A 20,935-nucleotide genomic window follows, 5' to 3' on the forward strand; every position below is an offset into this window, starting at 1 on the left:
GAGTTTCTCCCTGTCTAGACAGTGTCAGTGAATCATCCAGGTAATGTTTTCAACCCACCTAAGCTATTTGTCAAGTACTTCATTTGTTGCTTTATTTATACTGATGCCTCACTCGTCTTTAAAAGCAGCTCCAGAGATGCATTTGTGCCCGCACATACTTTATTTCTGCTTTCATAAGAGATTCAGGCTAAAACGTCTGTCAGCAAAAAAACATTTTTTTTTTCAGCTTGATTGACTTATGCATACTAGGGTTGGCTGATATGGACTTAAATTTTTTTTTATCACAATATTGATAATGAATATTTTGGCTGTAATATATAACTATATGCAGTATAGAACTCTTAGAAATAGAGCTTATCAGTTATCAGCAAGAATACAATTACGTACTATAAAAAAAAAGATAATCTTTTATGGATACATTACATTGTAGCCAGAAAACAATAACAATAACCAGGTTATTGTGTGTTGTGAATTTCTCCCCAGGTCTCTCCTAAAAATTAGATCTGGATCTCAATGGGGTTTCACCTGGTTAAATAAAAGAAATAAAATAAAACTATTATGTGTAGCTGCTGTTATGTAAATTAACAGCCTTTTTACACCTTTCAAATAAAACCAAGGTCATGCTGTGTGTGAAAAAAAGCAACAGAAGACATATTTGGTACAGTTTCTGGCTTAAAGGTAGAGCTAATGCCCCATATATGGAAACTTTTAGTCCTCAATGTAGCTGTTCCAGGTTTGGTTCCTGACTCTGGGATCTTTGCTGCATGTCTTCCTCATTCTCTCTATGCCCATTTTCTGTCTAGCTCTGCAAATGAATCCCACTAGCACCAGATAAACCTTTTAAAATGGAAGAAAACATTTATTTGACCAACATCTTTTGAAACACAACAATCGGTTTCCTTGCTGGGCTTAAGAATTTTGAGAAACAATTTAGTGAAACAAAAATGTTTCCTTTCTCACCAGCCTTCAGCAGTGAAGGCCACCACAAATTTAAGTTTTATTCTGTTCCTGTCAGATGTGTTCACGAATATCCTGTTCAAAGCCCAACCCTACTGAGTGCAAAAATAAATTCTAGTTTATTGACTTCAGATCATGCACATTTTATCATTATTTGTTCTTGAAACAGTAAAATATTTAAACCATTAAAATGTCAATAGGAATTTGTGTTTTCCAAAAACTTGTAGAAATAGATCAGTATTTGTTAATGTGGACTTTCTGAAGGAATCAAAAATAAATTGCTTTTAATATGAAGATTAAAATAAAACATCAAATAATTGTCCTTATTATTACTAGAAATAGCGGTTCCTCACTATGTTCATTCTACTTGTTAAAATTATTGTTAAAGTTGCTTCTAAACAACTTTAACAATGTGGGTGGGAGATGTACATTCCCACCATTTTAGTTCAGCATTCTTTCTTGCCCAGACAAGTAGTAGCCAAATCTTGAACCTTGGAAACGTGAATCTGAATTAGGATGTTAGTCTTTAGAGAGGAAATTTATGTCAAGTCTTGAGTCTTTACAGCTTGGGTCTGTCAGGTCAATGCTTGAGTCTTTAGAGTGAAACTCTAAGTAGAATTGAAAACATGTGTTTAATCTGCACAGCTCAAGTCCAGTCTCATGTCTTTGGAGCATGAGTTTAAGTCAAGTCTTGGTTAATAAGAGTGTGACATTAGGACAAGTCTGGTGCAAATCTAAGTCGTTAGAAGTCTTTGTTTTCTCAGTGCCATTTTAATCTCAGGCTCAGGTAGCGCTCAAGCATTTTTGCATTAAAGATAGGATTATCTCCAGTAACTGTTCCAAGCATGGCGGTCAAACAACAGTAAACCCTGATAAATCCATTTAACAACAAAATTAATGTCTTACTGCAGGTGTAGGAAAATATTTAAACGAGCTATGAAAATGTTGCAAATTGATTCCAAACGGAAAACAGTGGCAGTAAATACTAATAAGCATAATTCCGTGGACATAAGATTTAGAAAATTTGTTGCAGAGGTGACGAAGAGTCATTAAAGTTTTCGGACAGATTTGACAAGCCTTCATTACCTCTGTGACAGCTGCTGTTAAATGCGCATGAGAAAATGGGTGGAAATTAGCTTTTCTTACTGGCTAAGGCAGCGCTGCTGGCAGGTGTTAATTTCCCACCATTTTAGTTAAGCATCTTAACTGATTTCCGCTAACAAAACATTTTCACACAAATTTTGTTCGGAATTTTACTAAGGCAGTGTCTAGAAGCCAAAGCTGGAAGAGGGGAGAAAGGCGAAATGTGTTTGCCCAGGGCTCCCTCTATCTATTTCACTGTCTTCCTTTTCCTCCAAGTCTCTTTTGCTCTTTGTCTCAGGTTCCACATTCCCTCGAGGGGACATTGATTTGCTGCAGGCAGAGCTAGCTCCCTTCCTCTTGTACTCAAGAAAACACAAACACGCTCACACATATAAAGTGTTTTTCCTAGCTCTTGAGCGGACGGTGCACAGATTTAATATAATTTTCCTGAGAGTTCACCTAAAACTCTTCCTTACATAATCCATCCCGAAAATAAAACTTCTTGTTTAAAACCAATGACTTGTATCATTGGGACTTCAGGGGCGTTGTGCTAAAAAAAGAAGCCGATCTGCACATTGTGTTTGAGTAAACAGATTCCTGTCCCCACAACACAATAGAAGCGAGTCCACAAACACACCTGTCAGTCAGTCAGCTTGTCCAGAGAGAGTATCAGCTGCAGGAGACCGACAGACAGACTGCACTGAACATCTGCTGTAAGCTCACAAATGAAAATGCACAGTCTTGCATGCATACATCTGTTTAATGGTTGATGGTTGGATGATTTTGTTGTCAGGTATTTGGTTTTCTGTCTTGAGATACAAGTATTACTTCTGTAAAACCGTGGCATTAAATCTCTACATGTTGAATCTAAATTGCGTCTTTGCTCAGATGAACAGGAATGCAAAAAGCGGGAGAAGATTTTAGTTAAACTGGGAAGAATGGTGATCTGGGATTGTAAAAGTGCATCTCAATAATTCATAACAGCAAAAAGTTAATTTATTTTGTTAATTTCGTAAAAAAAAAAGTGAGACTTGTATTTATTCACTTCATGCAGAGTGGTTTTTAACAATTGTGGCTTACTACTAATGAAAACCCAAAATTAAGTTTCTCAGAAAAGTAGGATATTACACAAGTTGAAAAAATGCTCGTAAATGTAGCAGAATTTCACAACACAATCAGGTGATGACTGTACTGATTTGACACTTAACCAGCGGACAATTATTGACATCCTACACAAGGAGGGTTTGCCACAAAAGGGCATTGCTAAAGACGACAACTATTCAGAGTGTTGTGTGTCAATATTGAAGGAAAGTTTACAGGAAGGAAAAAAGTGTGATCAAAATTTCAATTTGTCGTTGACTTGATTAAAGTAAATCCAGTCAAGTACTGAGTGCATATGCTGCAGTGTACATACTATTCAACAGGCCAATATTATAATGTCAGAGGAAATGTCTCTACAGCACACAGTGTAGATCACTGGAGAATTGGTACGCTATGAAAATTTTTATTCACAAAAGAAACGATTGATTGCTGTAGTTCTAGATGCTTTCACTGTTATTTATATGTATTAATTCAAAACCTAACAGTACATTCGGTAAAAAGCGACTGGCTGAATAAAGAGGAGAATAACTCAGTTATTTGACAGATTTGGTTTTGATTTATCTTACAAACTTATCTTGTACAAATATTCAGATAGTGAAAACAGCCAGCTTAATGAAATATGAATGAGCCACGTCTTGAAACAATGCAGATGGCATCAGTTACATGACAGATTAATAAGGAGGATTTTGTTTTATTTGCTTTTGCTAAATAAAGCTTTCCTTTGTCTTTTGTGGATGCTTGTATCTGAAATGGCAACGGCTCCTCCTGACAACAATAACTGTTTCCCAGCACCTGAAGGAGGGCACATCAGACCAGTGAATATTTCGGTGATGTATCTTTAATACCTGTGTTGCATTGTGTGTTGCGTTAAGACACAGACTCTTCCCCTGTCTTCCCTATAAAAATGACGCAGAGGAAATTAAATTTTGACAGTCGGGATATAGCTTGCCAGTTGCTATGGTAGCAGCAGTCTGCCTGTTGAGCACTCCCTGTCCATTCTTCTATCCCTTCTTCTTTTCTGAATTTACCACTGTTGATTATCATGTAGAGGACAGGTAGTCCAAGGCGAGGACATGCAAAGACCCAGAGGTGTCCCTGTCTGCCAGCGTGCGGCAGGCACTTAGTAAGGTGTCGGCTCTCGATTCTGCACTTTCTGCTTCAGGACTGATGTACAGATGCAACATATGAGAGCCTGTTAGGAGCATGCCAACTCTTGTGCTGTTTCAAGAGCAAGTTTATTTAAATGCAAAGAAAGAGAAGCCACTGAAACTGAATTAACAGGTACATTAGATGTAGCACATGCATTAGGTGCCAGCAGCATGACTATGCAAAATAAAAATATCAAGCCTCTTATACTGTAACACCATCAGCTGGATTTTAGCACACTGCTGAGAAGCAACAGCAAGTGGAGAGAAAGTATAATTTCAGCACATTTCCTTCTCTTAAGTTTGGTTTCAGACGAGCCATTGTAAACATCGGCCATCATGAGATACCGTTGAGTAAAAATACCACATTTTGATGGAATCAGAGTATTTAAACAGATATTCAAAATAAAAATGTACTAACTGATTTGATTCATTTTATTTCATAATGTAACATTTGTGTTTATTATGATACATAAATGTGAAATGAAAATATTGAATTAGAAATCTCAAAATTGAGAAGAAATTGCATTGTATTTATTTTCTCTCTATAGAAAAAAGGCTCTCGGTGACGTTTGCTGAAATCTTGATACAATGAGAAATAACTTTGTGCCATTTCCAAACATACTGATGTCAGCTACTCTGATTTTCTTCTGTTGTTGAAATGTTTTTGAACAGGGCGTTCTATGTTTGTTTTATAAGATCTCTCAGCTTACTTCAGGTTGTCAGATGGGACCTGTTTGAGTGATATCTTGATTCTAGGGTTGGTAATAGAGTTTGGCTTGTGAACTGGAAGTCCGCTTTCCAAAATGTGATAAATCAGACATTTTTCACAGCAGATTACATGACATTGTCAGTAAATGCAGCGATTGCGTTTCAAAATGTGACGAACAGAGTGCAGTTATAGGGGATTATTTAGATTTGAATTTGTTTTTGGTAAACCTGTTACTGTAAGTAGTAATAGATTTCTGTCATAATAGGATAAAGATGTTTTTAAAATAGATTTTCTTGTCCTTGTCATTGCAATAAATAGCACACAATCTATATTGCCCATCCCAGTCTTTATCTATAACTGGCCCTTGCCCAGTCCTTTGTATAATACTTTCAGCGTGCCTGTAAGATCTCATTATCTGTAATGAGATTATAGAACTGTCTTATGTACTCATAAACTAATGAGCAAATTGGTTTTAATGTTAATGTTTAGTATAGAATATACCATCTGTGGCATTGTACAATCCTACCTGATTTAACAGTCAGATCAACACAAATAATCCATATGCATCCCTCTATTCTCAATCACATAACTTTGCACATGTGGAAGCTGGGACTTAAAAATAGATAAAGGAAAAATCCCACTGAGTCCTCGAGTAGTACAGGGGACAGATAAAAAACACTGCTGCATGATTTGCCGACAAAATGACACATGCAGTTTAAGGGGAAAGTCTTGGAACAAAGAGTAGATTTCCCTCCCTCTGTGCTCACTTCGCTATTTTATAATGATGCCGAATTTCTTTATCCAACAAGAGGTGACATAACTCTGGCTTTCACTGAGTATTAATCAGAGCTATGGGGACTTTACATTATAATTTAATCAATATGTGTTGGTTATTTTGTTTGTTTTCTTGACCTTGGCATATTTTACCTTGGGAAACTTGTTTTCATAATCTCACAGCACATGTCTAGAAATCCTTTGTTGCAGCTCAGCATTTGGTTCTCAAGATGCTATGGAGTAAAAGTTTGAACTATTCAGTCTAATGAAAGCTCTGCCATGTTTACATCTGCTGCCATGCATGTTTCTTTTAAGACTCGCTGTTTCTGTCCTATCACCTGCCCCATTGCGAGCATATTAACTATTTAACTCTGAGTTACAAATAATTTTCAACTTTTTCTTTACTCAAAGTGGATACGTGTTGTTCTAATCTAGCACACATAGAAATTAGGGATCTACTTTGTTAATCTACCTCAGTGGTGCCAAAAAGGATCTGAAAAATGCAACCTCTTCTCCATAATAGTCCAGGGTCTTTGTCAAAGGTTTAGCTATTATGAAAAAGATGTAATTATAAGAAAGTAGATGTTGTTGACAAGATCAATATGTGTATTTTATTAACTAGAATAATTATAACTGATATACGGAAACGTTAGGTTTCCCTTTAAAACAAAAATAGTGATAAAGTTTGAATTAGATGCCCATACTGACTCTAAAAAAAATCCCCCAAACAGCTGAATACGGTTTCTGTGCAAACTATTTAAAGACTTGTCACAGTGAATATTTCTCAGTTTTGCAGAGTGCCGCTGTGACTCCTTAAACACAACAACCATAAAAACTTGACTCTCTGCCACGGAAGGACTTAAATAGATCAACCAGAGTTAAGAACTGCATAGAACATAAAGAATAAACTATACTTTTTGGTATGTTTGCCTTAACTGCCACATTTACATAATTTTATATTCAGATTGAACAAGACACAGTCTGTCAAGAGACACTAATATATTATGAATGATTTATTCATTTAGCTTCAAATACAGATTATGTATTTATAGATGTTATCAAATATTTATTTCTTAACCTTATTAAACTCTGTAAATGACGTGTGAAAAGAAATTAAAGAAAATATTGCAGTTATACAAATTTCTGATAATTTACTATCATTAGTATTACTTGTACCGACATGCACTTCACAGAAACTATATTAATTGTTTCTTATGTTATTGATATTTATAATATTTTGTATTTTAATGCTTATAAGTCTGAAGTTGGTCATTGTTTAAATGGTAGATGGGGAAAATAATTGAAATCTAATCTAAAACTAATGAAGTTTTAGATTAGTGAAAATATCGTCTTAATACAGAAAAGAGCAGCTGAGACGTCTTCTGTGTGGGTTACTAACATTGATAGAATCTTGGTTACTTTTGGCATATATTGACAATTATTTCACGTTTCTCACACTGCTGAGTGTTTTTCCACTCCAAACAACAGTCTATCTAAAAACATAAAATGTGAGTGCAGATAACTTAATCCTCTATTTTGTCACACAGTGGTTGAGATGTTCTAACAGAAATGTTGCTATGCTGTTACATTCCAAGATCCAGAGAATGAATGTGTACATACAGATTAGTGAAGCTGCCATTTTGAGTCGAGAACAAGAAATTATGTTACTTAGTAGGTTTAGAGTTGGATTTTAGAAGCTCTACGATGACAGAGAGGATGATGCTCGGCTCACAAGCACTGGGTGCTGCCCCTCGGCAGGCCTCTACAAAGCCTGCCAGTCAGAAGAAAATGGGCTTTTATGGGCTTAAAGAGCCCAGAGCTAATATTACAGGCGACAGCAGAGCTGAGGGGCCACATAACAGGCAGCATGAGATAAATAAGGATTTGTTTTGAACTGTGAATCATGCAATATTGTGCAATAAAAAATACGGGGCTTCAAATATGTATTATACGCCCTTTTAAATAACCTGCTCTTAAAAGGCTTATTTGTTGTGCCATTGCATTTTTTGCCGTATTTAAGGGAGGGATAATACCCCTCAATTTTTCCCACAGACTGTCAAAATTTCAAAAAGTCTAAATAAAATATCTTTTATCAAAGCACTTATGGATTGCAATTCTAATGCCCCTTGGTAGTATTTTCTATAAAGCTGTGTTTTTAGGTTTTAGAAAGTATAAAATATTTATATTTAAAGTTGAAACATTCTTGGCTGTTGTAGTTGAAGCTTTATCAACAGTTATGCTTTTAAATTATTGGTATTATTATATTATTGCCCTGGCAGATTTGGATTTAATCTGTAACATAGTATTTTTTCTTACAATGAAAATAAAAACAAATATGTCTATCTTTCTATCTTTTAGGAGATGTCTATCTCATTTATTATCAAAAACAAATGAGATAGATAAACAATGATAAATTTAAATCCGACTTGGCTAGGGGTATGAATAATTTTAAGTATATATTATGGTATTAGTGGTTTCCAGTACTCATCAGTTAAATATATCTTTAAAAAACAGAAAGGTTTTTTTTGACTCTAGTGGCCTTTATTAGATAGTTAATTGACAGGAAAGTGGGTAATAAAAGAAGGGGAAGACATGCTGGGAATCGAACCTGTGACGGCTGCATTGAGGACTAAGACCTCCAAATGTGGGTTGTGCATAACCCCTGCGCCACCAAAGCACACCCAGTTAAAGATGTCTTTAACAAGCATGTAAGAGTGATAGCTCAGGATATATTCTGAATATTCTGAATTTACAATTAAAGTTATATGATAAGCAAAAAAGTCTTGGTTTAAATTGTATGTCAATATACTAGTGTCTTCTTGTTTTATTTAATTGCATATTTATTATTTACCAAGAAGATAAAATGGCTTTGGAAGGGAGTGTGCCTCCTCGGGTTCCTCTGACAGCTTATATTCATTGAGCCATGGACTTTGGTAATAGGAAACAATATCTTTCATCCATCAGATTCCAGCTGTCTTGTTTGGCACTTGACTGATCAGGTCTGCAAGCTGATGCCATGCCAACAACAATATATTTCTGTTTCAACATAAATTGTTAGTCTGATTGAGATCCAGTCTGTTTACTGGTCATGTCAGAGAGTGGAAGCCTGATTCCCAAGGAAATGCTTTGAAGTGCTTTTGCTCAGTTTTATCCCAGAAAATGTGATGTCATTATATCTAAGCCTGTTTTTATTGTTCATCCTCCCATTTTTCCCCATTGTGACCTGGTTTTCTTCAGTTTAGGAATTAAAAGGGCTTTATGATTTTCCCATATGTTAATCCTGTTTCTCAGTGAGTTAATAATTTTATATTCAAATGATTAACTCTTCTTTTTCCTCCTGCTCTTTTTTGTTATTTATTTTTTATTTTGCGCATTCCCAACACCCACTTACAACTTACAAAACCATAATGCAGAGTTGTGATATAAAATATTATTAATAGCTGACATAGCTTTGTGATATTATAGATTTTTTTGCCTTCAAAATAAAACAGTTGAATGAACATATTCTAAGAATGGTGATTCTTTCTTGTATGATATGTAGTTTATAGCTTTTTATTAGAATGTGCAGCCTATTGTGAACAAGTTTCTTACAATTACACAGACTCAAAATCAAAATGAGTGCAGATCTAGAGTTTACCATCATAATGTAGGGAGAACTTGTATTTGGAATTGCTCAATGTAATAACTCAAGCACAGACATTTCATAATTTTTCTTCTTGAAGGGCATGTTGGTAACAATAGAGACACATATGCAAGCTAAATCTAATTTAAATCATAACTTTGCCCTGATTCAGTTGGAAAACCTTTGTTCGCTAGTCCTGTTGTTCTGTGCAGGTGGTGACAACAATGCAACAAGAAACTAACAACAGATCAGAATTATGATTCATCTTAAGCAATATCTTTAGTCCCTGTCAGGAACTAAGGCAGCCTTGCTGTGACAGGAAGAATGGAGATGAAAAGCTGAAGTGCATATGCTTTTATTTTTGTTTTTCACAGTGACAGCACTATGGAACCATCTGCAGGCTTTGGTACATACAAGCTCAAATTAAAAGCTCATTACGCATTTAGCATCTTATAATGTGGAAAATTAATATATAGTATGTGATGTAATAGTTTTTTTTAACATAATAGCTTTAATGGCTGTAGGGTCATCGGAAGTATAATGAGGCAGCACTTTATTTAAACAAACATAGTTGAGATATAATTATACTGTCATTAAAATTCAGATTCTTTATTGTCAGTGCTTGAGAACAAACAATGGGATATTATCATGGCCCTAAGTAGTAAGTAAGATCAACAAGATGCATCATCCAAATAATTTTCTCCTTTGGACGCACAATTTACTGATTAAAATGAATAACAAAAAAAATTAAAATAAATCAGCTTTGTGTTTGGTGCATCTGTCAGTCATGGCATTCTGGCCATGAGTGACAGATGCATCCAATTGATTCAGTTCTAATAAAGAATTACAAAAGGGCACTGTATCTTTAAAACATAACAGAGGTGAGGATCCTTTAGTGCATGCATAACAGTGTAAACTCAAGAGAGTAACATGTCTCAGAATGTCGGAGGCAGAAAGTTTGGATAGCAGACAAACACACAGCCAGCTTTTTGAGCTATAAGCAATAATACGTCTCTTTTTTAGAATATTTCTTTAAGACTTCCACACAAGAGAAAAATATTTATAAAAATATATCTTGGCAGCATTCTCTGAAACAGGAATATGTTATGTGACACATGGGATGTCAGTAAGATTGTTCTCTCCAAGCAACAACAAGTTGTAATATTAACTAGCACAAGCCTCTTCTGTTAACTCCCTCTGGTTTCTTCATTGGGTCGCCACATTTTATGGAGAAAAATAAATGGTATCACAGCTGAACTTTCCTGCAATAGGATTTTCAACCACTGGCCAAGTAATCAATTCATTTAAATTCAAAAATACTTAGTTATTTTGTTATGTTACAGCCTTATTTGTACTAAATTAACATTTTCCTTAATATTCTTGGTTTCCTGTTTCTAATAAATTTGTTTTTGTGTGTAATTTTGTAGGAAACTGATTATTTAATTTAATGTGGATTGAGGCTGAAACGCAACAAAATGTGGAAAAAAGTACTGTGAATACTTTAATCTTGAAGGGAAAATAATAGTGGTTATCACTCAAATATCCAAGGTGATGATGGTTGAGATTAGGAAGGATCTCATGTTGCAGTTATGATGTACAACCAGTGGTATCATCATAGCAACTATATACGTATATATATATATATATATATATATATATATATATATATATATATATATATATATATATATATATATAGTTGCTATGATGATACCACTGGTTGTATCATCATGTATTTTATAGTACATATAGCCTCTGTATTTGTATTGCTTTGTTACCAATAAGGATGTCAAAATCCACAAATCCCCCTCAGAAAGAAACTCCAATAGATGATGAAAATAGTCTTAACAAATGAGCCCTGTAATTTTATATCAAAACTTAAGAGGATTTTCTGTCATTTACAGCAAAGTTTTGATTGTTTATTAACTAATGAAATTTAAAAAAATTAAGAAACTGAATAATTGCAAAATATTTTGTACATAGTTTTTGTCTAAAACATCAATCGTTGTTTGCACTTGACTAATACTTACATTTTAAAATGCATATAAAGTAAATGTCCATATATATTAACTAATACATTTTTATTGCATTATATTGCCTTCAGTTAATCTACTAATAAAATCTTTCGGAATGAAATCGTTTTTTCATAAAAACACATCAAAGTTGATGGTATTAGATCCAAATGAGGATTTTAATTTCATTAATATGTTAAATAGATGCTATTTAAAAGATAAACGATACTAAACAAATAATTTGGCTTTCAATTTACTAAACAATCTAATCTAGGTTTGCAGAAGCATCTCAGAAATATTCACATAACAAGTAAGTTGTAAACATTTGTCATGGGAACATTCACGTTGAGGACATGTTGGAAGATTTAAGTGACCTCATTGTAGGATGAAGTTATTCATGGACTTCTTCCATGAAGTCCATCAAGAATATTTTCAAGGAATTTGAAAAGCAGTTCTTGTTAGTACATGTCCCATAAGTGGGTGGGGAGGGGGATGTATCTCGGGAGTTTCTTACCTGCTCTGCACTCACAGAACAAGGTCTCTGATTGGCTTGAGTTCTGAATGTCTTAGCAGGATAATGCTACATTCAGAGAAACTCAGGGATGCACAATTCAACTGTCAAATGGGGACAATTCTGTATTGGAGTGATGTTCGGCAACTTCTTTTCTTCCTCTTTCAAGGCTAGAGTGGTGGCTAGACACGTTGACAGTCTGACGATGATAGGCTTTGCCAGAGCAAAGTAAACACACAGGAAGCCTGCATGGACCTCGTTTAAAAGTTGCATTGATTCAGTGTGTAGAATGCATAGGAAAGCAAAGAGGACATTAGGGTTAATCAGAAATTTAACCCTGCCATATAACATTAGTTTAAAATTTTCTTCCTCTCTCTGTCTGGAGAGTTGAATTCAACATTAGATTCACTGCCTGGAGCTCGGCTTGTGCTCACTCTTTAGTCACAGATGCACTTTATGTCGGAGATGAGTTTAATGGCAGCATTAAACATCCGTAGCCTCAGGTGCTGAATGCAGATGACTGCGCCGTTTCTGTCAGGTGGAAAGAAGGAGTGACAAATGAGGGTGATCATTCTCTTATAGCCGTGCTATACGGTTGTACTTCTCTTGCGCAGGCATAGATGTCTGCATTTCACACATGAGCACAGCCATACACACAAATTGGATTCCGCCCATAAACGTGTTCGCCGTTGTCAGTAATGTTTAATGATGAAAAATTTGGCAGGGGAGACCGAGTGCTTTTCTAAATGTGCCTCAGTGTTTAAGTGTCCCTTGCAATTATCATCCATGAGACAGTGTCCTTTTTTTATTGATGACTGACGAAGTTGCAGTCCAGTGTTTCTTACTGCTGCTAAAGATAACACACCTGAATCCCCCGCGGTTTATTTGACATGCAGTCATTATTCATCAACGGAATATTATGTAAACCGAGACTTGGAAATATGCATATAGGTACGTGTGTTTCTCGCTGTGCATGTGTTGTTTATTGCCAGTGTGTGTGTTCGGGTGTCAGCACCAAGAGCCAACAGCCTTGTAATAAAACACTGGTAAAATATTGAAAGTCATAAAAAGGCAGGTAATTGGCTTTTTCAGGTTGGGTGAAATGGATCACTTCTAACACAGCAGTTGAAAAATGGCTGCTGAGAGGACTGAGTCAGATGGATGGAGAGGACAGTGGAAGTTGGAGAATGGGCAGAAAAACCATGTATATATAGAAGAGTACAAAAAAAAGAAATGAAGAGAAGAGAGAGGAAAATACATGTCCTCAAAAAGAATGAAAGATTAAAGAGCGTGGTGCACACTTTTAGAGAAAATTGGTGCACTAGAAAAAGAAAACATTTCTTTACTTTTCTTTCTTCTTTCTCTGAATAATACTTTTAAAAAAAACTGTTCAACAAAAACACTACTTCAACTGCACTTGGACATGCTCAAGTAGTACCATATTCTACCACTAGCTGGTGTAATAGAACATACACATCTATCAATTCAAATTAGGACTTTCTATAATCTCTTAATTGCTTACTCTCACCGAGTCCTATTCCCAGCAATCACATGCTTTGCAGATGTGCTGTGTGTGTATTTGTGTGTGTGTAAGAGAGAAAGACAGAGAGAGAGAGAGAGTTATAGAAAACGTGAAATAGAGTGAGAGTGTCTGGCTACCAGCTCATGACAGTGAAAAGACAGATGACCCTGAGTGGAGGAACGGCCTCCCTGCCTGTATAGCATCTATCATCACTGAACAGACTTGTCTTCTACTGTTTGCTGCACTTCCCTTTGTGTGAGTGTGTACGTGCTTGTATGTGTGGGGTAATTACCCACAGATGAAACTCATGCTTAGCTGGAAAATAACTTGTCTTCCCTGTAACTACAGACCACAAAAATCACATGCATGGATGCACATGCACCCACAGATTCACAGAACATAACATTGAGTAGCTTAAGACTCCTGGAGGGAATTTCAACCAAGAACCAAGTCTTTGAGATATCCGCGATGTGCAAGTTTTTATCCCCAACATGAAGATGAGTCACCATATTTCACCAGTTTATTTTTCCCCACACAGCAGCTGTTATGCAAGTGTGCTCATACAGCGCACAAACAGCATGTTCTCCTTTACCAAAGCTACTGCTGTCATTATAGATTAACCACTGGTTTTAAAGTTTTGCGGTTCTCTTAATGAATTTGTACAGATCAAAATCCGTCTGTCTGTCTTCTCTTCAAATACAGTCACAAAATAAGGGTGAAAAGAACTAACAAGTCTGAAAATATGAGTCTAAAAAGTATGGGATTTTGAAATGTAAAATTTGTATGAATGTGAGAGAAGACAGAAGTAGTTACATTAATTCTGAAACACTTGTATTGATGATGTGTGTTTTTTAAAACATTTTACTCACTGAAATCTGAAGTGTGTTGCTCATTTGTACTCAACATCCTCTAACTTGACACCCCTAAATAAAATCTGTTTTCAGACCCAGCAAAAAGAACAGCTTCAGATTTGCATTCAAAACCTTCAAAAAAAAAACTTTGAGCTTTACAAATTTTGAAGTTTTAAAAGAGATTAACATAGGTAGAGATTAATATATTTTAACTACTCAGTTGTCTCCCGACTCTTCTAAGGGACAGGGTGTAAAGAAAATAGATGGATGGATGGAACTATTCAGTTGTAGAATAACAACAAAACATCCTTGCTATGTTACGTACAATGTAACACATAAATGTTTAAACAATTATTGTGTGAGTAAAACCTGATATGTGAGGTACAATTAGAAAAAAGTGACATTTCAGGAGCTGTTGTCTAATTTAAGTATTTTACTGTGCTGCAATAAAATTATTATTAATTTCTGGGCAGTAATTAATAAGAATTAAGAAAAAATGTAATGAGTTTTTTCTTGTCTTTTTTTTTTACAGACTCCGCCATGTAAATAATTTACAACACTAAGATGGCTAACAAAAAGTGTCACGAAATAGCTGGTTTTCTTTTACCATGAGAATTTAAAGTGCCATCTACAGAAAACTAAATCAAACTTCAAAACCTTGAAAACATCAGGCAAACGGTAAATGTGTTACCCTCTGAGAAACATACGCACGCAGTAAAACAAAATATAAAATCTTTTGACAGAAAGGGGAGAAAAAAAAACAACTTTGTTTTGGCGCTTCTCTCTGCTATTTGACGCAGCTCTCGGAGAGAAGAATAACTGACTGATCTTTTGTCATTTATTTTTGCTCAACTCATCCCTCTTGAATAGCATGTGGGGCAACTGAGAAAAAGCATGCCGATAGTTCACCTTATCCAGAGATGTCAAACAGGATCAAAACACTACAAACATTACCGTTTTAGAGTGGGGACAAAAACACCCACAGCCTCTTGACAGACACCGTTCACCTGTCCTCAAAAGGCTGCCTGTTTCCTCGACATTTGTCTGAGCGGCTCAGCAGAATCCCCAGAGGGCTACCTGAAGCTTTGATACTGCATCAACTCAGTGGAGTGGTTGTCACAACGAGAGGGGGCGAAGAACGAATGGGCTAAGGGGAAGCTAAAGAGTTGGTAGACAAGGACTGAGGAGAAGGGTTGGATGGGGCTTGCTTTGGGAGGAGTTGCAGATTTAAAGAAAAAGGAGATGTTATGACTTGGAGGTCTGGTAAAGACAAAAGTAAGTCGAAGCAGTTACATCTTTTCAGAATATGCAGTTCTGAATTATTTTGGGTTATTGATATTTTTGTGATATTGTCTTCTTTTGGTCTAAAAATTGAGTTTCCAGCAGAATTTATTGTCTGACTTAACACTCTCTGCTGCTGTTTACTTGGTCATTTTTCTGGAAGAATGAGACAGAAGGTCTCTCATCTCCTCTCACCCTCCTCTAAATGGCCATCAGTCAAAGCGAACATGCTCGCCTGATGATAAAGAGCTCCACGTGCTACTGACTGCCTCTTTTACTGCAATCACTCCCTCTCCACCCTCTCTTGTTATGCAGAGTATGAACTCAGAGGGTGTCTCTGTGCTTTTTCAGACAAGAAGGTGGTATTTCACAGCTCACCTTTTCAAAATGTCATAAAAAAGTGAAGATATGTATGCTGATGTCAAAGTATCACAATTTGGCTGGGAGTTGTTAATGCATAAATTAAGGTCACTTCAACATATTAAATTGTTTTGTTATTTAACCAGTTTCTTGATGTCAGGAATGATGTGCATGTGGGAGAAAATAAGCATCATGAAATGTACATAGTCAGTATGCTTTTCTTATATCTCCAATTGAATGTTTTAAAAAATTTAAGTTCAATCCTTTTTGATAAAGCAGCTGACTAAACGCCCATTACACCTCTGTGTATCTGTCTTTTGTTTCAGTGGTATATTTTGATGATTCATAGGAAAATAACACTCTCGTCATCTTTCTACTTATTTGTCAAAGTACGATACACAATTTGATCACCAAAACCTCTAGGGATGCACCGATTTATCGGTGCCGATTTCCCTAATTTTGGGATCAGCCGATTTTTACACGAGAAGTCGATCTTAACCACCGATTTTATCTACTTCGGCAAGGGTATTTAAATCAACTGTTATCTTTTTCTGCTCTGCTGTGAGAGAGGTTTGAGTAGTAGACCGGCCCACCAGATCAGGTCTATAGGTTTGCAGTTAACAAAAGTCATCACGAGGTTGGCAACTCATCAACTGTTTTGCTACATTTAGTAACATTTTAGACAAAAAAATTTGGTATCTGTCAAAATCGGAGTTGGCAGGTCAAAATTTTTAATAGATCAGTAATCAGTGATCGGCCAGAAAACTGCAATAGGTGTATCCCTAAAATCCACATGCACAGTGAAAACTTTGTGAAGAAAAATCCAAAGCTGAAATTCAAATCTAATAACTTCTTGCTCCAAGCAAGAGGGTTAACAACTTCTCTACTGTGGTGGCCCGCAACCTTCCAAAAATCAGCTCAAGAAACCCAATTAATTTTAACACAGTAGTTTTCAAATGGTATTGTTAATTAAAGCAGTAGTTAAGTTGAGTCTTTTGAGATAATGTGAATGAAATTGTCTAAGCTTTAAAATGTTATTGCTTTGTAGAGAGTTTTTGGAAGCTAATTAGTTATCAGGTTTTATAAACGTACATTTTTTAGAGATATCTTTGGACTATCTCTACACCTTGTATTTAAAGTTTCTTGTGTACTTCTACTGAGAGAGCTCCTTGAACACACACGCACCCTTACACACGCCCACACATGCCGTCACACAATTGGACGATGTCTGTGCCTTTTTCACTGGTCATGCACGATATCACACAGGGGTTTTGGAATTACTTGGATACCAGAAAACAGCTGGTATCGCCACATTACTGTAGAATGTATCATCTACACTGTCAGTGCTCACCAATGGCAACAAGGACAGCAGCAGGGAGAGCTGAAGCCAGGTCAATGATCCTGTTTTCACGCTGGTTTATGCTATTATTACTTCTTTTTTTTTTTTTTTTACTTCTCTTTGCCTCTTCTCCAGGGAACTCAGTCGACCAACCAGTCTGCTGCCCACTGAATGTATCGTGGGGCCTGGTTTAGGGAAGGATGACGACCCTCTACCACCGGGGCTGGAGAGCCTTCCTCTCAGACTGATGCAGCAGGAATGCACAGCGGTCAAAACCCTGCTTTTAAGACTGAGAAGGACATTACAGGAGGTGGGTGATGTATTTTCACACAGCAACAAGCATATGGTCACATTTGATGTGGATTTATGTGGATTTACAGTGCTGCCAAAAAGTAATTATCCACTCGTCGCAGAACCTTCATGTGAAATGGAGTTTTGAAGAGACAACCTGTTTTATTGATGGGAAACAAAGCTTTACAAATCAACCTGGCCCTCTGTGAACAAAGTAATTGTCCCCTAATTCTAATAACTGATGGCCTTGATTGGCATCAAGCATTTGTGCTAACAAACCATAAGTCTCTAAAGCTGCTGTGGAGGAATGTTGGGCAAATCTTTGTATAATTTAGTAAGTTCAGTCACAGTAGAGGACCTTTGAAAATGAAGCGCCTTTTATGGTTGTTCCACACCGCCCCATCTGTATTTAATTTCAGACTGAGTAGTCTTATTTTGTTTTTTCTTTTAGTCATTCAGACATAGACGTAATGGCCAGACATTGTTCCTCAGATCTTTCTGTTAGGCAGTGGTATTCATAGTTCCATGACCTGCGGCAAGTTGTCCAGGTTCTGAAGCAACCAAACAGGCCCAAATCATCACACCACCACCTCCATGTTTGACATGATACATGTTGACCCAATTTTGCCTTGTCGGTTCACAGAATATGTCCACAAAAGTCTTTGGCATGACCAGAATGTTTTTCTTTCTATATCATATATGAAATGAGTCTTTGTGTTCTTTATGGTTAGTTGTTTCCATGAATTTTTCCCATAGATGCATTTTTTCCCCCAGCCTCTTTCCTTTTGTTAAATTCTGACCACAGATCTTAACCAAAACAAGTGATTCTTGCAGTACTTTGAATGTTTTTTGGGTTCTTTGTGACTCATAGATGAGCTGTTGACGTCCTTCTCTGTTCTATGCTTTCTCAATTTGCGGAGATCAACTCTGATTTGAGTTTGCTGCAATTGGAAAGCCTTAGAGATTTGAATGTACCCATTACTAGGTGGATATATGGATAACTTTATTTCTGAATGTCTTCAGGTCAAGGCATGATGTGTTGCTTTTTCAGATTTTTCTTCCTGCCTCATGTTCTCAGACAACTTATTTTAAGTGATTGCTTGATCTTATGGGTCAAGCAACTGAATAATGAAATTGTTAACCAAAAAAAAAAAGATCCTGAAAATTCATGACTTAACATAGGGGTTAGCCTTTTTATAGTGGGGAAGGTTGGACTAGACAGCCATTTCTTAAATAGTTTAAGAAATTAAACCATTTAAAAACTGTGTCTTACTTAGGTTACCATTGTCTGTTGATAAAAGTTCAATAGTCTTGAACATGGAGTATGGCAAAAACAGCCAAAATCTTTAGAAGTCCTTGAATTTCTCCATATTTATTTCTGTATGTTTTGTCCACTTTGGAAATTTTTGCTGCTTTGTTTTTGTGTTTTACATAAAACCACCAATAAAACACATTGAAGACTATTGTTGCGATATGAGAAAATGTGAAAAAGTTAAGTGCTTTACCTTGGACTGATTAGGTTATAAAAGCGTCACATAATTTTTTCACTGGCATAAATTTATTTCAAAAGTACTACTCTCTCAATTGTTTATGTCTTGATTAATCAGCTTTATTAAATCTCATAAAAGTGGATTCCTTATAATTTTCTTCCTTGCGTTTCAGAGGATGAACCTACGATATGTCTTTAAGTGGCTGCCATGATATTGTTTCTGTGTTCTCAAGCATGCAAGCAATGTATGCATAAATCATTCAGCTATTGACTATAATTTTGCTCCTTAAATGTCTTTTTCAAGCTTTAGCTTTACCTCAGGCAATGAAACCATCTGATTATGAATCTTTGAAATTCAATAAAATTACCTTCACATTACTATAGATTTGATTGATGTTAATGGTCACTTAGTAAAGCATTAACATGTTGCAATAGCGTAGTTTTGCAAGGTTTAGCTATGCAGACCATAGGTTTGTGTTAACTGAATACTCATTCAGTCTTGTGAGTCTTTAAATGGTTGAAGAAAAAAAAAGTATGGTTTACTGTCGTTTTTTGTCAGGAACATAATTATCTTTTTTAAAAGTATTTGATTTCTGAGGATTTTAATTGTAGTTATGCACCACCATCAGTTATGCAGTTTCATAAGTGATAAATATGGTTTAAGTTTTGCATTTTTGACCAAACCATGCCAGAGGGAAATCTGAGTTTTTATGTGAAATGACAGAGGCATCAATGAATTGACAATATTTCTGGCTGTGGGTTTATTAGTAGTAATTTGAAATCAAACAAGTAATAGGTAATAGGTCGCATCATAGTTGAATCAGTTTAAGTCACAATCACACTACAGACTGATACTCCTTTGTAAGAAAAGAAAACATAACTGAGGGAACCATATTATTATTATTGTTGTTTTTCTTTTATGGTGTAGCTGTTTTTCCACAAAAACAGAATCAATTATGCAGCTTATGCAGATAATTTATTTATTTCACATTTCATACATATCACTAGATTTTAATAATAACACAACATTGCATGTTTCACTTGGCTCAGGTCTGTCCCACACGTCACATCACAAATACAGAGAGGGGACACTCCGTCACTGCAAAGGTTTTAAAAACACTTGCAGAAGTCTTGGGGAAAGCAGATTATGGTTAAATATTTTCAACATACACATACGTTTTTGTTGAATATGTTGTTTTGTGATCTAATGTCTTTTTGTCCATTAACTAAATCACGAAAAGGCATGTTTAAGAGTGGTAAGACAGATTCTGGCTGTCTTGCTACTTTCCCCACTTTGTACATTTGCACTTTGTGGTATCTTTATTCCTGACTATTTTGGTGAATCAAAGTGAGACGTTTGCCTCTTGCTATTTTGTACATGACACATGTCCTGTCATACAAGCTTTCAGGTCTCTTTGTACCCGCTTTGACAGCCAATGATTTAAAGTTATAAGCTATAATCTACTCATATCTTCTCTGCTGAGATGGGGTTATATGACACCCATAATGCAAGCTTGCTTATAGGTATTTTGGTCTGCAGAAGAGATCAAAATCTGGTATATTTCATTAAAGCTAGTTGACCCAAACAGTGATTATACTCTCAAGAAAATCCGAGCTCATCCCACTTCCCCATGCTGGAGATTTTAGTTTAACAGTAATAATAAATAAAGTTATCTTTAAAATGAATCACTCAAGTGACATTAAGGCCCAACAGTAGACTTAAGTGTCAATAAAATAAATCTGGTTGTGTGTGTTGTTTTTGTCTCATGCAAACTTTGCTTTAATTCTACTTTTTTCTATCTAATCATAAGAAATCATAGTCAGTCAGAGAGAGTCATGGAACAGGAAAAGCAGGTTTCCTGGAAAAAGAGGAAGTTTCCAGCCT

The 20,935-nt window shown here is 35.9% G+C and overlaps 1 protein-coding gene across 2 annotated transcripts in view; it reads left to right on the top strand.

Annotated features, from left to right (window-relative positions):
- ccser1 (coiled-coil serine-rich protein 1) overlaps positions 1-20,935 on the top strand; it is a 146,366-nt gene that overhangs the window by 28,082 nt on the left and 97,349 nt on the right. For both annotated transcript variants that reach the window (XM_028033710.1, XM_028033711.1), the window contains exon 7: positions 17,406-17,580. In XM_028033710.1, the coding sequence (XP_027889511.1) occupies positions 17,406-17,580 (175 nt within the window). The remainder of the gene's footprint in view (positions 1-17,405; positions 17,581-20,935) is intronic.

This window comes from Xiphophorus couchianus, chromosome 12, assembly GCF_001444195.1.
Source record: "Xiphophorus couchianus chromosome 12, X_couchianus-1.0, whole genome shotgun sequence".
Taxonomy (NCBI): Eukaryota; Metazoa; Chordata; class Actinopteri; order Cyprinodontiformes; family Poeciliidae; genus Xiphophorus; species Xiphophorus couchianus.